The 25,331-nt window shown below is 37.1% G+C and overlaps 1 protein-coding gene across 5 annotated transcripts in view; it reads right to left on the reverse strand.

The window, feature by feature from the left end:
- CEP112 (centrosomal protein 112) overlaps nt 1-25,331 on the reverse strand; it is a 542,833-nt gene that overhangs the window by 450,533 nt on the left and 66,969 nt on the right. For 2 of the 5 annotated variants that reach the window (XM_025362277.1, XM_025362278.1), the window contains exons 7-8: nt 6,768-6,815; nt 6,440-6,517 (exon numbers count right to left, since the gene is read on the reverse strand). The exons of 2 other annotated variants lie outside the window; for them this stretch is intronic. In XM_025362277.1, coding sequence (XP_025218062.1) covers nt 6,440-6,517; nt 6,768-6,815 — 126 coding nt within the window. Of the gene's footprint in view, nt 1-6,439; nt 6,521-6,767; nt 6,816-25,331 lie in introns of all 5 variants that reach the window. One more of the 5 variants, XM_025362276.1, reaches the window with a different exon arrangement.

Genomic DNA, 25,331 nt, shown 5'->3' on the forward strand with positions numbered 1-25,331 from the left:
ATTTGTTATAGAAGAATACTCTAAACGGCCTATATGCATCAATAGCTTAATAAAATGTGACATATCAGTAAAATAAAATTTACGCAATTATGAGTAAGAATGGGGTGATATTTCTGATATGGAAAAAAATCATCAGAATATATATGTCAGTCAAAAAGCAATGAAATAGGCCAGGCACGGTGGCTAACGCCTATAATCCCAACACTTTGGGAGGCCAAGGCAGGCGGATCATAAGGTCAGGAGCTTGAGACCAGCCTGAGCAACATGGTGAAACCGCGTCTCTACTAAAAATACAAAAAATAGCCAGGCATGGTGGCGCACACCTGTAATCCCAGCTACTCAGCAGGCTGAGGAAGGAGAATCACTTGAATCTGGGAGACGGAGGTTACAGTGAGCTGAAATTATGCCACTGTACTTCAGCCTGGGTGACAGAGTGAGACTCAGTCTCAAAAAAAAGCAATGAAATGGTCTATATTTTACTTAAGAATGAAGTAATCCTAGGAATTTTAAAGAGAATACACATTAAATTTTCAGCAATAATTATCTCTGAAGAATGAGTTGAGAAAGTGATGATTAAATACTTGAGAGCTAATATTTAATTTTAAATAAAATTGACTCACTTAAAAGAATACTATTTATGGTTTTAAAAATATTACCCAGCAACAATAAAGACATTTTTAGATGAGAACATGCACAAGAGTTGTTTTATAGGGACATGTAAGGCTCTAACAAACTTCAAAACAGAAGAGCATTCATCCTCATACCAACAACTGAATGTTGAATAAAAGGGATTTAAACAAGTAGACATAAGATTTTACTTTTTTCTGAGACGGAGTCTCGCTCTGTCGCCCAGGCTAGAGTGCAGTGGAGCGATCTCAGCTCCCTGCAAGCTCCGCCTCCCAGGTTCACGCCATTCTCCTGCCTCAGCCTCCCGAGTAGCTGGGACTACAGGCACCCGCCACCAAGCCCGAGTAATTTTTTGTATTTTTTTAGTAGAGACGGGGTTTCACCGTGTTAGCCAGGATGGTCTCGATTTCCGGACCTGGTGAGCCGCCCGCCTCGGCCTCCTAAAGTGCTGGGATTACAGGCGTGAACCACCATGCCTGGCCATACCAATTTTCTAAAGAAAAACATATGCTTATAGAACACATAGAGAAAAGAAGAAAAAAACATAGAATATATTACCAGTATTTTTTATTTCTAGGTGTTGATTCTATAGGTGATTTTATTTCCCTCCTTACATATGTCTCTATTTCCCAAAGTGTCTTTAATAAAAATCTATATACTTTCTTTTATAATCAGACATGCTAATTTAAAAGATAGATGAAACTAACATAGTTTTTACACAGGGGCAAATCAGCAGATACTTTTAAATATTGTACAATGGAGAAAAATATGATTAAAAAACTTCATCAAAATAAGTCAGAAACAATTATGTAATTGGACAAAGGATTATTTTAGAAAAATGTACAGTGAATATATTTTAATATATGGAATAAGTTTATGATTAAATGCAAACTTCTCAATGATGCCTCAAATATTTTAATACTATGCCCAAAAGAAAAACAAAAACATAAGGATTTAGGAAAAATGAAGTCAAACACATTTAAAAATGAATTTCTGATGCAATGCATGATAGCTTCAAATGTTTTTTCTTTGAAAACATATGTGGGTGGCATTAGTATGCTGACTCCTGCCCCAAGTTGTCATCAACAAAATTTTCAAGTGACCACTTCCTTTCAGTTCGTTTAATTATTTTATGGTAAGCAGCCTCAATAGTAAGAATTAATACAAAATATAATTAAAAGGGAAAATAGTTGGGAATGACTCAAAATGATTTTTATAATTAATGAATGACAATTTTTAGAAAAAGAAATTCAAAACAAGAGCTCAAAGGAAGGTATGTCTGAGTATAAGAAATATTACTCCCAAATTTGCTTTTTAAAATGTCATTTGCTTTTATTACAACAGTTTTTTTAACACCAAGATTACACATGAAAGAAAACCCTGAGTCTGATGTCGGTAAGATGGCAGACTAGGACTTTCAAGCCCTTGTCCCTCCACAGAAAAATCAATTTGAACACAAACATGCACAAAAATACCTTCATAAGAGCTAAGCAAACAAGGTGAAATATAGCACAAAATAGGAAAAGACATAACACAGAATGTAGAAAGGACAGTTTTACTCTGCAGTCCGAGGCTGCAGATTTTAAAATACTCACATCACCCCTCCCCCAACTCCAGACAGTAAAGCCTGGAGAGACCCTCCACTTGGGAGGAGGAAAGAAAGGTGAGCACTAGACTTAACTCAGACCCCAATGCCAGGTCAGTCCCAGTAAAACGCAGGACCAGGAAGGACTCTTCAGCCCTAGACTCCCAGCCAGTACCCCAGGACTGACCCTGCAAATCCACCCTGGTACAAGGAAAATCTCACAGCCCCAGGTTCCAGACTGGCCCAGTAGATTTAGTCCCTGGGTCCACCCCACCCCATGCTGATCCCAGCAGCCACAGCATCCAAACCAACCCTAGTGCTAGACTGACCCCAGCAGCCTAAGCTTCAGCTCCACCCCAGAGCCAGACCAGCCCCTAAAGACTAAGGTTCCTGGCTAGGCTCTGTAGCCCCCGGCTCCAGGTCAGCTCCCAAGACCCAAGACTCCACGCCAGTACCCATAGACTGAACCTCTAGGCTTAACTTGGCACAATGCAAGATCCCACAGTCCCAGGTTCCAAAGTCAGCCCAGCAGACTCAGTCTCTGGACTCACCACATTGCCAGGAGGGCCCAGCGACCTTGTGCTCCAGACTATTCACAGCACAACGCTGGCCCGACAACTTCAGGTTTCAGGCCTACCCAGGAACCAGGCGAGCCCCCAGAATCCCTAGTCATCAGGCCAGCACCCACAGACTCAGCCTCCATGCTGGCCCATGTGAATATAGGTTCCAGACATATCCAATGACAGGCCAGCCCATCTGGCCCCAGGCTCCAAGCATAACCCAGGATTCAGAGCCAAGTCAGCCAACACAATCCCATGCTTTAGACCCACCCAACCTCCCAGTCAACACCTCTGGCCCAGATCCCAGGCTGGCCACTGGGACCCCAATATCCATATTAACCCCTGTGGTCCCACATTCCAGGAGACTCAGGGTCCAGGCCTGACTGACAGACCCAGGGTCCAGGCTCATCCCAATAAACTCTGGTGCCAAGCCAGCCCTCAGAAACTAAGATTCCAGGTCCATCCCTACAGAATCATGACCCAGGCCCATCCCTGCACACTCAGGCCCCAGGTCTGTCCCAGTGAACCAAAGAACCAGGCCCATCCCAGAACCTGTCTGGCCCCTGCAGATTCTGGCTTAAACCCACCCTAGAACCAGGTCAGCCCTTGTGGATCCAGGTTTCAGGCTAGCCCTAGTGGATACAGATTTCAGGCTTACCATGCAAACCCAGACTCCAAGCTCACTCCCATGGACCAAAACAACACATCTACCCAGTGGATCCAGGCTCCAAGCTCAAACATGAGGACCAAGCTACCAGGCCCACCCACTTTCTGACTCTGCCTAAGGATTATAGGAGAGAGCCTACCAATAGGCCAAACAGCCTGCCCAGAATCTCTGGACAGGCTGAATAGTGACTGGCTTTCTCAAATGAAGCCAGTCTACAAAGACTATAGTAATTTCCTACTTCTTCAAATGTGCAGACACCAACATAAAGCAACAAGCAACATAAAAAAACAAGGAGACATACCCCAGCAAAAGAAAATAATCTCCCAATAGCTGACCCCAAAGAAATGAAAATATATAAACTGCCTGACAAATAATTCACACTAATGGTTTTAAGGAAGCTCAGTCAGCTTCAAGAAAATACAGAGAAATAATTTAATGAAATCAGAAAAACAGTAAGTGTACAAAATGAGAAATTTAACAGAGAAATTTTTTTAAAAATCAAATTCTGGAGCTGAAAAATGAATGAAAAGAAAACTATAACAGAAAGCATTCACAACCAAATTGATCAAGCAAAACAAAAAAATTCTGTAAACTCAAATATACAGGTTATTAGAAAATACGCAGTCAGAGAAGAAATAGGAAGAAGACTGGAAAGGAATGAAGAAAGTTTACGGGACATACGGGATAGGATCAAAAGAACAAATATTCAAGTCATAGGAGCTAAAGAAGAAAAAAAGAGACAAAGGTGTAGAAAGTTTATTTAAAGAAATAATAGCTAAAAACTTTCCAAATTGAGGGAAAGATATATATATCCTGGTACAAAAAGGTCAAAAGTCTCCAATCAGATTTAATTCAAGCAAGACTATACCAAGGCATGTTACAATCAAACTGTCAAATATAAAGAACAAATGGAGGATTCTGAAAATATCAAGAGAAAAGCAAGTTATATACAAGAGACTTCCAATAAGACTAGCAGTGGATTTCATGGAGGAAATCTTACACGCCAGAAAAGAGTAAGATGACATATTCCAAGTACTGAAAGACAATAACTGCCAACCAAGAATATTGTGAGTGGCAAAGCAGTCTTTGAGAAATAAAGAAAAGATAAAAATGTACCAAGACACAAAAAAGCCTTAGGGAGTTCATGACCACTAGACTTGTCTTACAAAAATGCTCAAGTGAAATCTTGATGCTTAAAGAAGACAACACTAATGAATAACAAAAAAATATATATAAAAGGATAAAACTCATCAGTAACAGTAAGTAAACAGTCAAATACAGAGTACTCTAATAATATAATGTTGTGGAAATGACTTATATCTTTAGTATGAAGATAATATATTGTTTAAATATCATAGCCACAATAATTTCTTTCTATACAATATAAAAAGATGTAAACAATCAACAGAGTAAAAAGACAGCCTACACAATGAGAAAAATATTTGCAAGCCCTATATTGAATAAGGGGTTAATATCCAAAATATATATGGAACTCAAACAACTCAATGGTAAGAACACTAATAACCTGATTTTAAAATGGGCAAAGGATCTGAAGAGACATTTCTCAAAAGAAGACATGCAAATAGCCACCAGATATATGAAAAACTGCCCAACATTCCTAATCATCAGAGAAATGCTGATTAAAACAATATTGAGATATCACGTCACACCTATTAGAAGGGCTATCAACAAAAACAGCCAGACCAGCTCCTACAGACTAAGGTTCCTGGCTAGGAATTGGATATTGGCGCCCCAGCAGCCCAAAAAGAAAAAAGATCAGTATTAGAGGGGATGTGGAGAAAAGAGAACCCTTGCCCAGTGTTAGCAGTAATGTAAATCAGTGCAGCTATTATAGAAAAACAACATGAAGATTCCTTGAAAAATTAAAAATAGAAATATATGATCCAGCAATCTCACTATTAGGCATAAATCCAAAGAAAATGAAATCGGTATATTGAAGAGCTATCTGCATCCCAATGTTCATTGCAGCAATAGCCAAGATATAGAATCAATATAAAGTGTCCATCAACAAATAAATAAAGAAAATGTGATATATACACACATACATACACACACATACACAATGAAATGTTATTCAGTTTTCAAAAAGAAGGAAATCTTGTCATTTAGTACAACATGGATGAACCTAAAGAACACTATGTTAAGTGAAATAAGCCAGGCACAGAAAGGCAAATACCACATGATCACACTTATATGTGGATTCCAAAAAACGTGAACTCACAAAAGTAGAAAAATGGTGGTTATGAGGCCAGGCAACAAGGAGTGGAGTTGGGAGATACTGGTCAAAGGATACAAAATTTAAGTTAGATGAGAGAGATCAGTTCTAGAGATCTATTGTACAACATAGCAACTTTAGTTAATAACAATGGATTGTATTTCAAAAATCACTATGAGAGTACATTTTAAGTATTCTCATTACTAAAAAAAAATGATAAGTCTGTGAGGTAATTCATGTATCAAGCTCAATTTAGCCATTTGACAATGTGTACATATTTCAAAACATCACATTGTACACATACAATTTTGTCCAGGTGTGGTGGCTCATGCCTGTAATCCTAATGCTTTGAGAAGTCAAGGCAGGAGGATCGCCTGAGGCCAACAGCTCAAAACCAGCCTGGGAAAAACAGTAAGCTCCCATCTCTACCAAAGAAAAATTTAATTAGCTGGACGTGGTGGCACAGCTATAGTCCTGGCTACTCAGGAGGCTGAAATGGGAGGACTGCTTGATCCCAGTGAGCTCTGATTGTACCACTGCACTCCAGCCGGGCAAAAGAGAGACTATCTCTAGAAAAAAACAAAAAACAAAAGACAAAACAGAAAGACAAACCCTGCCTACCATGCATCACGTTTCATATTTGTTTCAAATGCAACCTCTTCCTAGAATATACCATTATTTTAACTAAAACCTGAAAACCTAGATTATATAAAATACTAAAACTATATTATCAATTGGGTTTATCAGCAATATCTCAATCCTACCTCTTTCTCACGTATTCGAGAGAGAAAATGATCATCATGGAAACTGCTGGATTTTCTCAGGCTGAATTTCGGTGTCATCTGCTGAATGAACAGGAGTTATTTAATACGTTTTGAGATCTGGTTTATCCTTAATCCCAAAGAAAACTCCTAAATTGCCTGTGGCCCATACCAAAATAGTACTAACATTGCAGGAAAAAATCACTTCCAAGTGATAAAATTCAATTATCTTTCCTAATGTAGATCTGCATTATTTTCTATAAATAACTTGGTGATTATTTTATTTTAAAATACCTGCCCCTAGAAAATGTCCAATGGATTTCTCACATACCAGAGAAACTGGGATAGGCTTCTGTCTCAGGTATCGAGGATTTTCTATCTGAAAATTTAAAAATAAAACAAAATAAGGATTTATTAATTTTGGAGTTTTAATTATTATTTAATAAAATATAGAATTAAGTTGCCATATGAAACATTTTCTAGATTTCTTAATATTTAATTCATTTTTAGAATGGGTATTGTATGATACATTTTTAGTGGTTCCCTACAAATAAAATATAAAACATAAACTCCTTTGCATGCCAAAATGAACCTACATGATCCTCTCACTGCCTAACTGCCCACTCTCATCTTCCATTACCCTTCACCTTACATTTTATGCTCCCAGGATCCACAATGACTTATATTACCAGAACATGGCAGATGTTCTCATGCCTGTCCACCTCTGAATTTCTCTGCCCAGCCCTCCAAACCCTATAAGCACATACCTATTTGTTCTTAGAGTCTCAATTTAATCACTGCACTCCCAGATGTATTTGGTATATGAATCCTTAAACATACCTTTCCAATAGCAAAGAGAACACAAAATTCCTTTATGACTCTCCCTAAATCTCCCTTTCAGATTCATCTATCTCCACCATACTCCACATTCCCAGGACACCAGACAATTTGTTTTAATTTAAAAGCACTATACTGTCTCCCATGTCTGAGTTTTTGCAACCTGTAAGATCATTCCCCCAACTTCTACACATGGTTAACTTACTCAAGACTCACAGTTTAAAAATCATCTCCCCCAGGAAACTTAGTTCCTACTACTCCAGTAGTAACCCTGGATGCTGGTTCCCTTTTAAAATCTGGCATCTCCCTGTTTCGAAACAGTGTGGACTCTGAAAGCAGAGACCATGACTGCCCTGTTCACCACTCTATCCCTAACACCCAACTCAGCACCCAATGAATATTTCTTCGGAAAGAAGAAACACGAGGAGAGAAAGGAGTAACCTGTACCTGATTCCACCTTCTTATCAGCTCCTAAAGTATCCCATGCCCACTCTCTCATAGCCCTTATGTAATACTTTCAGTGTTTATCAGTATGTCTCCACATCTCTCTCTCTGAACAGAAGGAGTACAGGGATGACGTCTTCTCAGTTCTGTATCTCTGGTACCTAGCACAATATCTAATGTATAGTAGCCTTTCAATAAAGTATTTATTGCATGAATATATTATATGATAAAGTAGACACACTGATAGTTATCTCTACTATTTCACTCACAAATAAAGTAATAATTAAAAATCACTACCATGAAAGTCTAATTTCTTCATATCACAAACCCACAAATTACTACATGGATAATCTCACAAAGTACATGAACACTAACCATTGCTTCAACCTAGGGTAGCGGTTCTTACCCTTGTTAAATTAAGATTAACCTAAAGCTACCTCCTCACATATTTTTAATTCAGCCTAATTTCTCCATACATGGTGAACTGTAACCTAACTGGATGTGTAAACAGACTACAGCTTACTCTTGTGCCACTCACTGAGTTTTGGCCAAAGGCAATCAATTGTTCAAACCAGATTCAAATAAGGCAAAAGCAGAGCTGTAACCAATCCTGCTGTTTCTGTACCTCGCTTCCATTTTTTGTACGTCACTATCCTTCTTCTGTCCATAAATCTTCAATCATCCAGTTGTGCTGCAGCTTCTCTGAACCTATCATGATTCAGGGGCTGCCTGATCCATGAATCATTCTTTGCTCACTAAACTCTGTTCAGTTTAATTTCTTTAAGGTTTTTCTTTTAACATCCTGGAGTGTACTATGAGGATCAAATGATAAACATTTCAAATATAAATTACTGGACTCTACTTCTCCAAAATCGCATTGTGTTTTCAAAAAGCTCCCCAAATTATTTATTATGGCTAATAATTCTTGAAAATGAACAATCCACACCCAATTTGACAATAAAGATAAGGGTGATGAAGAATCAATTAATCAAAAAATGTAGAAGTCATAACATAATAGAATGTAATCAAGTAAAACTTAAAAAGAGTATAGCAATAGACAGGATATAAAGTGTAATTATTTTAGCATCTAGATGAAAGGAAATACACAAAACAATTTTCTTTCATGTGAATGCCAGTTTCTAAAAGGTAATGGCAACTGTATGAATTTAAATGTCTCTCCCCATCCTTCAAAGACCCAAACAGATTGATAAAGAGACCAAATAAAAATGCCCATCATCCATGACTACATCATAAAAAGGAGAAAGAGAATACAAATCCCTGGATTAACACTTAGGTGGCTAAATAAAGATACCAAATCAGCAGAATTAGATCCTGAGCCAAACCAGAGTGGTAGCACGGGGGAAAAAAAGAAAGTACCTCAGGGTCCTAGTAGTGGTGGAACTAAATATCATCAAACAATGACCTGTCAAAGAAGAGTGGCCTACCTTAAGCAGGCCACACAAAAAAACTTAATGGCTCAAAGTGCCAGAGATGGGCACAAAAGGAGGAGCTTGGAAACTACGAAGAAACCAGAAAGGCAGTTCTAGGAAGGAATCACTTCTGAGGTAGAGAGAAGCACCTTTGAAGGAAGGTTGTTCATGATAAAGGGAAAGAAAAAAGCAGCTGAAGATAAGGGCCCTACAGAAACAAGACAGAATCAACGAATCAAAAGAAGACAAGCCATGGCCGGGCTCTGTGGCTCTCGCCTGTAATCCCAGCATTTCAGGAGGCCAAGGCAGGCAGATTACCTGAGGTCAGGAGTTCAAGATCAGCCTGGCCAACATGGTGAAACCCTGTCTCTACTAAAAATATAAAACTTAGCAGGACATAGTGGCAGGTGACTGTAATCTCAGCTATTCAGGAGGCTGAAGCAGGAGGATCTCTTGAACCCAGGAGGCGGAGGTTGTAGTGAGCTGAGATCACGCCACTGCACTCCAGCCTGGGTGACAAGAGCGAAACTCTATCTCAAAAAAAAAGAAGACAAGCCAGGCTAACAACCACAAAAGGCACCATTTGTTAAAGAAATTAAACTTCAGTGTAGCGGAGGAGGAAATAAAGTAATAAACTGTCACTATAGTTACCTTTTTTCTCTTGTACAACTCTTTTTTTTTTAAGATTAACTAATTAATTAATTATTTTGAGACGGAGTCTCGCTCTGTCGCCCAGGCTGGAGTGCAGTGGTGTGATCTGGGCTCACTGCAAGCTCTGCCTCCCGGGTTTACACCATTCTCCTGCCTCAGCCTCCCAAGTAGCTGGGACTACAAGGGACTGCCACCAAGAAATAAAGTAAGCCACCCACTACCACTTCCCACACGGTCACTGGCTATTACTTGTTCAGAAAAATCTAATAGATAATCATGAACAGAAAAAGAATCCAATATCCATAAAAACTTACTATATAAAATAGAAAAATCAAAATCAAGACCTGCCAGCAGAAGGAAACACTTTTTTAAAAAGCTATAAATACAGGAAAACAGTAATACAGCCTTCCTTTTCATTCCCATGTCTCCCCACTCTCATACATCAGGGTTTTTGTGCAACCCACTTAAAGTAGGACACTCCCCTACATGTCAATACTTCATAATATTTTTGTTCCACCACCACTAGGACAACACATATTCAAATATAACTTTTAAATAACTTCAGGCATAAAAATACTACAAATCAAAATAAAGACAAAAATAGAAAGATCTTAAATAGGAGGTGACTAGATTCAGGAAAAAAAAATATGGAACAGTAACACAAAAATCATCCAAGAAATGAAGACTAAATTAAGAGTTGTACAAGAAAGAGGCTGGGCGCGGTCGCTCACGCCTGCAATCCCAGCACTTTGGGAGGCCGAGGCAGGCAGACCACAAGGTCAGGAGATCTAGACCATCCTGGCTAACACGGTGAAACCCCGTCTCTACTAAATATGCAAAAAAATTAGCCAGGCGTGGTGGCAGGACCCTGTAGTCCCAGCTACTCAGGAGGCTGGGGCAGGAGAATGGCGTGAACCCAGGAAGCGGAGCTTGCAGTGAGCCGAGATCACGCCACTGCACTCCAGCCTGGGCGACAGAGCGAGACTCTATCTCAAAAAAAAAAAAAAAAATTCAAAAATTCCACAACCATTCATGATTTTTTTAAATATCCTGACAAAATAGAGACATTCTTAATTTGATAAATGGAACTTACCAAAAAAACTGTAAGGAAGAAAAAAACTACAAGTATGAAAAACCGGCCAGGCGCAGTGGCTCACACCTGTAATCCCAACACTTTGGGAGGCTGAGCTTGGCGGATCACCTGAGGTCAGGAGATCGAGACCAGACCGGCTAACATGGTAAAACCCTGTTTCTCCTAAAAACACAAAAAATTAGCCAGGCATGGTGGTGCATGCCTGTAATCCCAGCTGCTCAGGAGGCCGAGGGAGGAGAACTGCTTGAACCCGGGAGGTGAAGGTTGCAATGGACCAAGATAGTGCCATTGCACTGAGTGAATAAGAGCGAAATTCGATCTCAAAAAAAAAAAAACAAAAACAAAAAAAAACATGAAAAACTGAAAGCATTCCCTTTAAGATTGGGAACAATACAATGAGTACCACCCACTATGAATATGCTCCTATTCGACACTGTAGTAGAATCCTAAACAGCATTTTTTTAAAAAAGGAAAAAGGAGGAGGGTAGAAAGAAAGAAGAGGGTACAAGATTAGAAGTAAAAACTAGAACACCTCATCATTTGCAGATACCTCTCTACAGAGAAGTCTATGAGTGAATAAATAAACAAATAAATGATAGAACTAATAAGAGTTTGGCAAAGTTGCCAGATGCCAAATCAACATATAAAAGTCAACTGCGATCAAAGAGGCAAAGCAAAATGTTCAAATAGAAGCCTTTAGCAATTTTCCCCACAGCACGAACACCAAATTGAACAACTATTCACATAAAAAAGCACCTTCATAAGAAGGAAAAATCAGGTTAGTGATCACAGCACCTGGTTTTAGCATATTAAGGAATGAGATGCCAAAGAAGGTAGGAAAGACAGTCTTAAATCGCTGACATCACCCTTCCCCTATCCCCCAGCAGAGGCTACACGGCATGAAGAGAGAATCTGTGTATTTGGGGAAGGGAGAGCACAGTGATTGTGGGATTTTGCGTTGAAACTCGGTGCTGCCCTGTCACAGCAGAAAGAAACAGCAGGCAGAATTCAGCCTGCACCCACAGACCTATCCTACAAGAAATGTTAAAGGAATTTCTTTGATCTGAAAGGAAAGGACATCAGTGCGCAATAATGAGTCATCTAAAGGTATAAAACTCACTGGTAAATATACAGAAAAACATGGACTATTATAACACTATAATTGTGGTATGTAAACTACTCATATCTGAAGTAGAAAGACTAAAAGATGAACCACTCAAAAATAATAACTAACAATTTTTCAAGACATAGTGTAATAAGATAGAAACAACGAAAAGTTAACAAGTGGGGGGATGAAGCTGAACTGTAGAGTTTTTTTATTAGTTTTCTCTTTGCTTGTTTATGCAATCAGTGTTCAATGATCAGCAGTTTAATATAATGCATTAAATTACATGCACACTTCATGGTAACCTCAAGCCGAAAAACCTACAAGAAATGCACAAAAAATAAAAACCAAGAAATTAAAACATACCACGTGAGTAAATGGCTTTCACTAAAAGGAAGACAGGAAGGAAGGAAAAAGGAAAAGAAGACCACAAAACAACCAGAAAACAACCAACAAAATGTCAGGAGTAAGTCCTTACTTATCAAGAATAACATTCAATTTAAATGAACTAAACTCTCCAATCGAAAGACATAGAGTAGCTAAATCAAAACACACCTGGGTCAGGCACAGTGGCTCATGCCTGTAATCCCAGCACTTTGGGAGGCCATGGTGGGTGGATTACTTGAGCTCAGCAGTTCAAGACCAGCTTGGGTAACACTGCAAAACGCTGTGTTTACAAAAATTCCAAAAATTAGCTGGACTTGGTAGCGTGCACCTATAGTCCCAGCTACTTGGGAGGCTGAAGTGGAAGGATGGTTTGAATCCAGGAGTCAGAGGTTGCAGTAGCCAAGATCATGCCACTGCACTCCAGCCTGGGTAACAGAGCCAGACCCCATCTCAAAAAAATGAACCTAAAAAATATTTACAGAACATTTCATCCAAAGGATGCATAGTAAACATTCCTCTCATCCACATATGGATTATCCACAAGGACAGACCATATGTTAGGCCACAAAACAAGTCTTTAAAAACTTTTTTGAATTTAAATTGCATCAAGTATATTCTCTGACCATGAGTTAATAAAACTAGAAATCAGTAACAAGAAGAATTTTGAAAACTATATGAATAAATGGAAATTAAATATGCTCCTGAATGACCCATGGGTCAATAAAGAAATAAAGAAGGAAATAAAGAAGGAAATCTTCTTGAAACAAATAAAAATGAAAATACAACATACCAAAATCTATGGGATACAGTAAAAGCAGTAGTAAGAGAAAAGTTTATAGCAAGAAGTATCAACATGGAAAAGGTAGAAAAACTTCAAATAAACAACCTAGTGATACATCTTAAAGAATTAGAAAAGCTAGAGCAAACCAAACCCAAAATTAGTAGAATAGAAATAATAAAGATCAGAGCAGAAATAAATGACATGAAAATTTTAAAAACACAAAAAATCAACAAAACAAAAAGTTAGTTTCTTCAAGTGATAAAATCAACAAGCCTTCAACCAGATGAAGTAGGAAAAAAAGACAGAAGATTCAAATAAAATCAGAGATGAAAAAGAGACATTACAACTGATATGGCAGAAATCAAAAAATCATTAGAGGCTACTATGAGCAACTACATGCTAATAAATTTGAAAACTTAAAAAGAAATGGATAAATTCCTAGACACATACAACCTACCAAGAGTGAACAAGAAAGAAATCTAAAACCTGACCAGAACAAAAACAAGTAATAAGATTGAAGTTGTAATAAAAAATCTCCCAACAAAGAAAAGCCTAGGACCCAATGGCTTCACTGCTGAATTTTACCAAACATTTCAAAAAGAACTAATATCAATCCTACTCAAACTATTCCAAAAAATAGAGGAGGAACGAATATTTCCTAATTCATTCTACAAGGCTAATATTACCCTGATACCAAAACCAGACAAAGACACATCAAAAAAAGAAAACTAGAGGCCAATATGACTAATGAACATTGATGCAAGAATCTTCAACAAAATACTAGCATACTGAATTCAACAACACATAAAAAAAATCATTCATCATGACCAAGTAGGATTTATTCCAGGGATGTAAGGATGGTTCAATATAGGCAAATCAATCCATGTGATAAATCATAACAACATAATGAAGGACAAAAACCATATGATCATGTCAATTGATGCTGAAAAAGCATTTAATAAAATTCAGCATCCCTTCATGATAAAAATCTTGAAAATTTTGGGAAAGAAGAAACATACTTCAGTACTTCAAAAGTCACATACAACACATACAACAGACCCACAGCTCATATCTGTATTGAATAAGGAAAAACTGAAAGCCTTTCCTATAAGATCTGGAATATGACAAGATGGCCACTTTCATTAATGTTATTCAACATAGTACTGGAAGTCCTAGCTAGAGCAATCAGACAAGAGAAAGAAATAAAGGGCATGCAAACTGGAAAGGAAGAAATCAAATTATGCTTGTTTGCAGATTATATAATCTTGTATCTTAAAAAAACTTAAAGACTACAACAAAAAACTATAAGAACTGAGAAACAAATTTAGTAAAGTTGCAGAATACAAGATCAACATACAAAAATTAATAGCATTTCTATATGCCAACTGCAAACAACCTGAAAAAGAAATCAAGAATGTAAATTCCATTTACAATAGATACAAATAAAACACCTAGAAATTAACTTAAATAAAAGAGTGAAAGATCGGTACAACAAAAACTATAAAACACTAATGCAAGAATCTGAAGAAGTGACAAAGAAATGAAGATGTTCCATGTTCATGAATTGGAAGAATCAAAATTGTTAAAATGTCCATACTACCCAAAGCAATCTACAGAGTCAAGGCAATTACTATAAAAATACCAACAACATTCTTCACAAAAATAGAAAAAAAAAATGCTAACATTTATATGGAACCAAAAAAAAGACTGAGAATAGCCAAAGCTATCCTGAGCAAAAAGAATAAAACTGGAGGAATCACATTACCTGACTTCAAACTATACTACAGAGCTACAGTAACCAAAACAGCATGGTACTGGCATAAAAACAGACACACGCACCAATGAAACAGGATAGAGAACCCAGAAGTCAATCCATATATTTACAGGGAACTTATTTTTGACAAAGATCACAAGAATACATACAATGGGGAAAGGATAGTCTCATCAATAAATGATGCTGGGAAAGCTGGATATCCACATGCAAAACAATGAAATTAGAGCCCTATCCCTTGTCATACATAAAAATCAAATAAAATATAGGAAAAACTTAAATCTAAGACGTCAAACTAGGAAACTACTAAAAGAAAACATTGGGGAAACTCACTAGGACACTGGAGTAGGCAAAGATTTCTTGAGTAATTACCGCACAAGCACAAGCAACCAAGCAAAAATAAACAAATGAGATCTCATCATGTTAAAAAGCTTCTGCACAACCAAGGAAACAATCACAAAAAATGAAGAGACAACCCACAGAATAGGAGAAAATATTTGCAAACTACCCCTGTGACGAGGGATTAATAATCAGAATATATAAGGAGCTCAAACAACTCTATAGGAAAAAAAACTAATAATCTGACTTGAAAATGGGCAAAAGATCTGAATAGACATGTCTTAAAAGAAGACATACAAATGTCAAACAGGCATATGAGAAGATGTTTAACATTACTGATCATCAGATAAATGCAAGTCAAAACTACAATGAGATATCATCTCACCCCAGATAAAATGGCTTCTATCCAAAAGACAGGCAATAATAAATGCTGACAAGGATGTGGAGAAAATGAAACCTTTGTACAATGTTAATTTCCATAGTGGCAAATTAGTACAGCCACTATGGAAAACAGGGTAGAGGTTCCTCAAAAAACTAAAAATAGAACTAACATAGATCCAGCAATCCCACTGCTAGGTATATACCCAAAAGAAAGGAAATCAGTGTATCAAAGAGATACCTGCATGCCCATCTTTGTTGTGGCACTGTTCACAATAGTGAAGATTTGGAAGCAAGCTAAGTGTCCATCAACAGATGAATGGAAAAAGAAAATGTGTTACTCATACATAATGGAGTACTATTCAGCCATAAAAAGGAATGAGATCCTGTCATTTGCAAAAACTTGGATGGAACTGGAGATCATTAAGTTCTGTGAAATAAGCCAGGAACAGAAAGACAAACCTCACATGTTCTCAAATATTTGTGGGAGCTAAAAATTAAAACAATTGAACTCTGCAGATTGACAGTAGGATGATAGTTCACAGAGGCTGGGAAGGATAGAGGAGGTTGGAGAAAGTGGGGATGGTTAATGGGTACAAAAATATAGTTAGAATGAATAAGATCTAGTATTTGATAGCACGATAGGGTGATACACTCAAGAGTAATTTACTGAACATTTTTAAATAACTGTAAGAGTGTAATTGGATTGTTTGTAACACAAATAAAGGATCAATGTTTGAGATGACAGGTATCCCATTTATCCTGATGTCATTATTATGTATCATATGCCTGTTATCAAAATATCTCATTTACCTCATAAATATACATACCTACTATGCTCCCATACAAATTTAAATTTCTTTTTTACATTAAAAAAAATCAACTCCATTTCTGAAATGAGTAAAAATCATCTAGGAGAAGAGTTTACAAAGATATAATTTCTAATATATTGCACAATTCTAGATAAACTGACAAAATGATACCCTAGACCTTTATAGAGCAAATAAGCTTTATCAAAAGATTAGGGCTAAAGACTGAAAAAAAATAGACAGTAGAATCCATTTTGGACAGTCTCAATGTTGCAAAAAATGTCAGTTCTTAAGTTGATCTAGCAATTAAATGTGATCCAAACCAGAATTCCAACAGGGTTTTTGTAAAACTTATAATGACCTCATAAAATGTATATAAACAAAAATGGGGCAAAAGTAGCCAAGACATGCCTGATGAAAAAAATCAAGGTGGGGCAATTGGCAATTTATAAAGATATAATTAAACCGTCCAGGCGTGGTGGCTCACGCCTGTAATCCTAGCACTTTGGGAGGCCGAGGTGGGCAGATCATGAGGTCAGGAGATCGAGACCATCCTGGCTAACACAGTCAAATCCCGTCTCTATTAAAAATACAAAAAATTAGCCAGGCATGGTTGCACACGACTGTAGTCCCAGCCACTCGGGAGGCTGAGGCAGGAGAATCACCTGAACCCGGGAGGGGGAGGTTGCAGTGAGCAGAGATTGCGCCACTGCATTCCAGCCTGGCAATGAAGTGAGACTCTGGCTCAAAAAAAAAAAAAGAAAGAAAAGATACAATAAAACTATAGTAATGTAGACAAACCAACTGAACCAACTAGAAATTGGTAGAAAGAAACTCAAGTATACTTATTTGATAATGTGATTTGTGAAAGATCTAGCATTGCCAATTTTTGAGAAAAGAAGGGAGTGTTCAATAAATAGAAGAATATAAAATCAGATCACTTCCTCACACCATATATAATAAATTCCCAATGGATTAAATGTTACCATTAAAAGCAGAACTACAAAAACTTTCAGAAGACAATTTAGAAGAATGATGTTATGGCCTCAATCTAGAAAAGATTTGCTAAAACAAGAAATGAAAAAAAAAAAAAAAAAGCATAAATACAAAAAATCAACCCAAGATGGAGTAAAGACTTAAATGTAAAACCCAAAACTATAAAAACCCTGGAAGAGAACCTAGGCAATACCATCCTGGACATAGGTCCTAGCAAAGATTTTATGACAAAGACACCAAAAGCAATTGCAACAAAAGCAAAAATTGACATGTGGGATCTAATTAAATTTAAGAGCTTCTGCATATCTGCACCACAAAAGAAACTATCAAGAGAGTAAACAGACAACCTACAGAATGGGAGAAAATGTTTGCATCTGACTAGGGTTTAATATCCAGCATCAATAAGGAACTTAAACAAATTTACAAGAGAAAAACAAACAACCCCATTAAAAAGTGAGCAAAGGACATGAACACACATTTCTCAAAAGAAGACATACATGTGGCCAAGAAGCCTATGGAAAAAAAGCTCAATATCACTGATCATTACAGAAATGCAAATCAGAACCACAATGAGATACTATCTCACACCAGTCAGAATGGCTACTATAAAAAAAATTAAAAAGTAACAGATGCTGGCAAGGTTGTGGAGAAATAAGAACACTTATACACTGTTGATAGGAATGTAAATTAGTTCAACCATAGTGGAAAGCAGTATGGCCATTGCTCAAAGAGCTAAAAGCAGAACTACCATTTGAACCAGCAATCCCATTACTGCATATACACCCAGAAGAATATAAATCCTTCTACAGTAAAGACACACGCAAATGTTCATTGCAGTACTATTCACAATAGCAAAGACATCGAATCAACCTAAATGCCCATCAAAGACAGATTGGATAAAGAAAATATGGTACATATACCCACGGAATACTATGCAGTGATAAAAAAGAACGAGATCATTTCTTTCGCAAGAACATGAATGGAGCTAGAGGCTATTATACTTAGCAAACTATTAAAAACACAAGAACAGAAAACCAAATACTGTACACCCTCACTTATAAGTGGGAGCTAAATGACAAGAACATATGAACACTAAGAAAGAAGAAATGGACACTGGGGTCTACTTGAGAGGGGAGGGTGGGAGGAGAGAGAGGAGAGAAAAGGGAACTACTGGGTACTGGGCATAATACCTGGGTGATGACATGTGTTTTCCTATGTAGCAAACCTTCACATGTACCCTCAAACCTAAAATAAAGTTTTAAAAAAGCATCAATAAGAGAGAAACTAATAAACTTGACCATTTTAAGAACCTCTCCAAAAAATATATCATCAAGAAAATAATAAAAACAAGTCATAAACTGAGAGATGTTTGCACAAATGATTAGTCTCCAAAACATGTAAACAAGGCCTTTAAAAACCAATGAAAAGGCCAGGTGCGATGGCTCACGCCTGTAATCCCAGCACTTTGGGAGGCCAAGGTGGGCAGATCACCTGACGTCAGGAGCTCGAGACCAGCCTGGCCAACATGGTGAAACCCCGTCTCTACTAAAAATACAAAAATTAGCTGGGCGTGGTAGCAGGCACCTGTAGTCCCAGCTACTCGGGAGGCTCAGGCAGGAGAATCGCTTGAATGTGGGAGGTGGAGGTTGCAGTGAGCCGAGATCACGCCATCACATTCCAGCCTGGGGGACAAGAGTGAGACTTCATCTCAAAAAAAAAAAAAAAAAAAAAGATTCAATGAAAAAAAGATGTCAACAGACTTGAAAAACATGAGGAAAAAAACTTGGGGCACATTTCACTGATGAGGAATTATGAATGGCTCATAAACATACAAAATATGGTCAATATACTTACAAATATAAAAAATATAAAGTAATATCACAATGAGGTGATATTTTACAATTTTATAGATTGGCATAAATTAAAAATTTACAATAAAAATGTTCAAGATGTGAAACACTACTAGTGGGGTATATGAATTGGTACTTTTACCCTGGGAAACAATCATTAAGATAATAATACAATCTACCTCAACATGGTACCAGAGAAATGCACATATTCTTCAATAAATAACACAGTACCAGCCGGGTGCGGTGGCTCACTCCTGTAATCTCAGCACTTTGGGAGGCCAAGGCAGGTGGATCACTAGAGGTCAGGAGTTCAAGACCAGCCTGGCCAACATGGCAAAACCCTGTCTCTACTAAAAATTTTTTAAAAATCAGCAGAGCATGGTGGTGCGCACACCTGTAATCCTAGCTACTTCAGAGGCTGAGGCAGGAGAATCACTTGAACCCAAGAAGCAGAGGTTTCAGTGAGCCGAGATCGTACCATTGCACTCCAGCCTGGGCGCCAGAGTGAAACTCCATCTCATAATCCCAGCTACTCTGGAGGCTGAGGCAGGAGACTCACTTGAACCTGGGAGGTAGAGGTTGCAGTGAGCTGAGATCGCACCATTGCACTCCACCCTGGGCAACAAGAGCCAAACTCTGTCTCAAAAAAAAAGTAAATAAATAAAATAAAATAAAAATAAGTAGCACAGTGCCATATACACACTGCAGCTTGAAAAATAGAAGCAGCAAATTTCCAGCAGGAAGCAAAGTACAGGCAATTAAATATGTACCAGCTGAAGGTATATATATGTATATGTATATATATATACACATATACTAGGTAATAATTATTTTTGGAATGTTGCAGAGTTTTGTATAAAGCAGCATAGAAAGTACGTTCTTCAAAGATACATGCAATTCTGCAGATATACAAAACCCTAATTCATGAAGCAGAATCAAATATAAAGGAAAAAATAAAGAGGAAACAGGAACTTTCAAAGATGCTCAAGCTCTAATTAAGTTTAAAATTTAAAACCAAAAGCCAAGAAAACCATCTGTGATTTATTTTTATTCAGCTCTACATTTACAAGCAGGGTACAAAATATTGGTTCAGCTAATTACAATGTAGCATTTCAACTATGCAGAAGTAACTCCTATTTCATCCTCTTCATCTTTAAAAGCCATTAAATAAAGAAGCTAAAGACTCATTCTAGCATCATAAATTTCCTTTCTCAAGTTGACAAATAAATAGAAAACGTCTATTCTGATTTTTTAAAGCAACAATAAACACTGTAAACAACAGTAAATTATGTTGTTATTCATTTACAATACACTGGGTTTATCTCATAACCAATTTTAATATGCAATGGAAATTATTCACGGTAAAGCATGTTCTTGAGTCTATTTGGGGGAAATAAGCAATCTATTTTCTGATTTTGTAACAGCAGCCAGATGTGCTTTGAAGTTCAATGTTCCCACTTTGTAATCCACAAGTAACATGGAACTTGAAGCAATCTGTAAACAGTCTTAACATTTACCTTTTTTATGCTCTTTTAGAAAAGTTCTTTTTCTCTCATACTACCTCAAAAAAAGAATACCACAATAAATGTCCAAAATGGAAAATAAAAAGGACTTAAATGAAACACTGAAGTCAAAGAAAATATTGTATAGAAAGCAAAGCTGAAAATAATTAAGTTCCAATGGCACGAATAAATAACATGTCTGCACATTTCTTGCTTAACAGGCAAATAGAATCACAATAATAAAATATGTAATAACTTAGGCTAGACATGAAAACAGACATCTGAATACTTTTTAATGAAAACTGGCTTTTGACATTTTATTTTGTTTATTTTTGTAGCAGATTTGTTTGTTGGTTGTTAGGGTTTTCTGTCCACTTGTTTTTTAAAATTACTTGGCATTCGGTCAAACTGACATAAGCAAAGAACCTCTTTTTTTTTTTTTTTTTTTTTTTTTGAGACAGAGTCTTGCTCTGTCGCCCAGGCTGGGGTGCAGTGGCCGGATCTCAGCTCACTGCAAGCTCCGCCTCCCGGGTAAGTAATGGTTATCAAATAGAGAAGTTTTACATTTCCAGAAAACTTAAAAGGCACTTTATCTGATATGCTATCTTAGAGAGAAGGACATTGTCAAGCAATATATTACCAGCAACACAACTAAAATAAATGTTTTTAAATCATAGCATCAGTCAGAAGTGACAAAACTCTCTCCATAGAACAAAATAAATTCACTCTTCAACACCGAATTGAATATGCTCCAAAATTATGTTCTTAAGTCAGTATTTTAGAACTTTAAGACCATTTTCCACAGAAAATTTATAATACTATATTCCAAAAAGGATTCTCATGCAGAACAGAGAAAAAGCTCTTCTATAGGGATAGGAAAAAAGGCAGACACCAGGGAAACTGACAAAGCTTTCAGTAAACACATTACTCTGAGAGGCTATCCAAATTGACAATAAACATATTAAAGTGCACCTAACTTTATTAGTCATCAGGAAAACACATAATAAAACCACACAATACATTGTCACTAACTACTCTCAAGAATGGTCACTTTTTTTAATTACAAAAAAAAAAGAAAATTACCTGGACAGGCGCGGTGGCTCATGCCTGTAATCCAACACTTTAGGAGGCCAAGGCAGATGGATCATCTGAGATCAGGAGTTCGAGACCAGCCTGGCCAACATGGCAAAACCCTGTCTCTACTAAAAGTATAAAAATTAGCTGGGCATGGTGGCGGACACCTATAATCCTAGCTACTCAGGAAGCTGAAGTAGGAGAATCACTTAAACCTGGGAGGCAGAGGCTGCAGTGAGCCGAGATCACGCCACTGCACTCCAGCTGGGGTAACAGAAATGTGAGAAGCCTGGCCATTGTACTCAGTGTGGCCTTCATTTTGGGGCTAATGTGACAGCTGCCCTCAACAAGCCCCGAAATGAAGGTTAAAGCAGGTCTCAATCAGCCCCAAAATGAAGGCCACACTGAGTACAATGGCCAGGCTTCCCACATTTCTTGCAGGAAGAACAGAGGAAGAAAATTTTGACCCAGCAGAGGGTTAAAAAAAAATTGACCCAGCTACAAGACAAGGGAAGGGTAAGTAATGAAAAAAGTATTTACCAACTTTTCCTCGAAATTTGTAATGTTCCTTACACACCGATTCATTTTATATATCAGCAGATACAGTGCTTACCTATAATTGTGAGAGCTCTGTATCTACCATTATGATCTCTTTTCAACAATTAACATTGTTTTTTTTTGTCCTCTCTCGTTTCTAGATCACACTGAAGACACCATAAAGTTTTCTGTTTTATTGTTCTTTGCAAAGATCCAGCTTCTGTTGCATTGATTTGTTCTAATGCTTTGGGGGAAATTTTGATTGTTTCTTGTATGCTTTTTTTAAATTTTGGCTTGGTTTGTTTTTTTAATTGATTAAATTAAATACGGGATCTTTGATCCTCAGTTATCACTTTAGGCACATCACAGAACACTTTGTCAAATTTTACCATTATTTATTTTAGTCTGCACTTGATTTTCATTACTGTTTTTACACAAAGCTATTCAGGAGTGTGTACTTCATTTTAAGCTTTCAGGTGAAAACATGGAAAGGGAACTATCCTTTTGATGTTACTGTCTAGCTTTATTTAAATGAACTCATTTAATTAGAATTTCTTTATGCCCCAATTGAATCAGTTTTATAACTATCCCATGACTATCTGAAGAGTCTATAAATCCATATCCCATTTTTTCAGTTGGTCTTTCTTCCGGAACCATACCTTGTATTCACTTTTAGAAACTGCCATACCATTTTAAAAATAATATATGAAGCACAGTAATTTCTCCAATCACCTTTTTTTTAAAATTAATTAATTTATTTTTTGAGATAGAGTCTTGTTCTGTTGCCAGGCTGGAAAGCAGTGGCGCGATCTCGGCTCACTGCAGCCTCCCGCCTCCCGGGTTCAAGCAATTCTCCTGCCTCAGCCTCCCAAGTAGCTGGAACTACAAGTACATGCCACCATCCCAGCTAATTTTTGTATTTTTAGTAGAGATGGGGTTTCACCATGTTGGCCAGAATGGTCTGGATCTCTTGATCTCATGATCCGCCCACCTCGACCTCCCAAAGTGCTGGGATTACAGGTGTGAGCCACCCCACCCAGTCTCAAAATTTTTTTTAGTTCTTTCAAAAAGATAACTCTAGGTGAATCATGGTTTTTAAAAGGAAACATACTACATAGAAAAAGAGAAATTATTAGTCACTCTGATAGGCTTCAGCTCTTTTACCCATCGTTAGCTGTAGCTATAAATAGAACATATCCTTGCAGGTCAGGAGCACAAATAATTTCTTTCTTTTTCTTTAAAACAATAAATAAAACACAAGACAAAAAAAAAAAAATAAAATGTTGCTCATGGCTGACTCCTCATGGAAAGAACAGAATATATTAACTTTTTTAATTTTTTAAATTTAAATTCACTCTATGGCTCTGTGAGCTTTGACAAAAGCATACAGTGCTATAACCAGCAAAATACAATGAAAACAGTTCTGTTGGGGAAACACTCCAGGACATTGGTCTCTGCAAAGATTATTTGAGCAAGACCTCAAAAGCACAAGCAGCCAAAGCAAAAATGGACAGATGGGCCACATCAAGCTAAAAAGCTTCTGCACAGCAAAGGAAACAATGAACAAAGTGAAGAGACAACCCACAAAATGGAAGATATTTGCAAACTAAGCATCTGACATGGGATTAATGACCAAAATATATAAAGAGTTCACACAACTTAATAGGGGGGAAAAAACCCTCATTTTTAAATGGGTAGATCTCAATAGACACTTTTCAGAAGAAGACATACAAATGGCCAGCAGGTATATGAAAAAAATACTCAAATCATTAATCATAAAAGAAATGCACATCAAAACCACAGTAAGATACCATCTCACATCAGTTAAAAATGTATCAAAATGACAGGCAATAAAGAATGCTGGCGAGGATGTGGAGAAAAGGCAGCGCCTAGACACTGGTGGTGGGAATGTAAATTAGCACGGCCACTATGGAGAACAGTATGGCAGTTTCTAAAAAATAAAAATAGAACTACCATAAGATCCATCAATCCCAATGCTGGGTCTACATCCGAAAGAAAGGAAATCAGTATATGGAAGAGATATCTAACAGTGCTGTAATAAACATGGGACAGATTATTGCATGTATGGTAAACTCCCATGTTTACTGCAGCACTATTCACAGTAGCCAAGATATGGAATCAATCTAATTGCCCATCAAAGGATAAATGGATAAAGAAAATGTGGTATATATACACAATTGAATATTATTTAGCCATAAGAATGAAATACTGTCATTTGCAACAACATGAATAGAACTGGAGGACATTATGTTAAATGAAATAAGGCAAGCGCAGAAGACAAATATCACATGTTCTCACTCATATGTGCTAATGTGCTAGCTATAAAAAATAAAATGAACTCATGGAGGTATAAAATAGAATGATGGTTACCAGAAGCTGGGAGGGATAGTGGGGAATGAGGGTTAAATAGGGGCTGGCAAATGGGTACGAAAATATAGCTAGATAGAAGGAATAAAATCTACTGTTCAGTAGCATGGTAGGGTAACTATAGTTAACAATAACTTACTGTATATTTCAAAATAACTGAAAAATGGCATTGAAATATTCCTAACACAAAGAAATGGTAAATGTTTGAGGTAAATGATATTGAAATAACTCATTTGATTATAACACATGGTATGCTTGTATCAAAATATCACGTCCCCATAAATATGAACTAATATGTATCCATAATTTAAAATTTTTAAAGAACAAAATAGTTCCATCAAACCAAAAAAAAACTAAAATCCCTAGTTCTTATTCACAATAGCAAAGACATGGAACCAACTCAGATGCCCATCAATGATAGATTGGATAAAGTAAATGTGTTACATATATACCAGGGAATACTGTGCAGCCATAAAAAGAAAAAAGATCATGTCCTTTGCAGGGACATGGACGAAGCTGGAAG

The sequence above is a fragment of the Theropithecus gelada genome, chromosome 16 (assembly GCF_003255815.1).
Source record: "Theropithecus gelada isolate Dixy chromosome 16, Tgel_1.0, whole genome shotgun sequence".
Taxonomy (NCBI): Eukaryota; Metazoa; Chordata; class Mammalia; order Primates; family Cercopithecidae; genus Theropithecus; species Theropithecus gelada.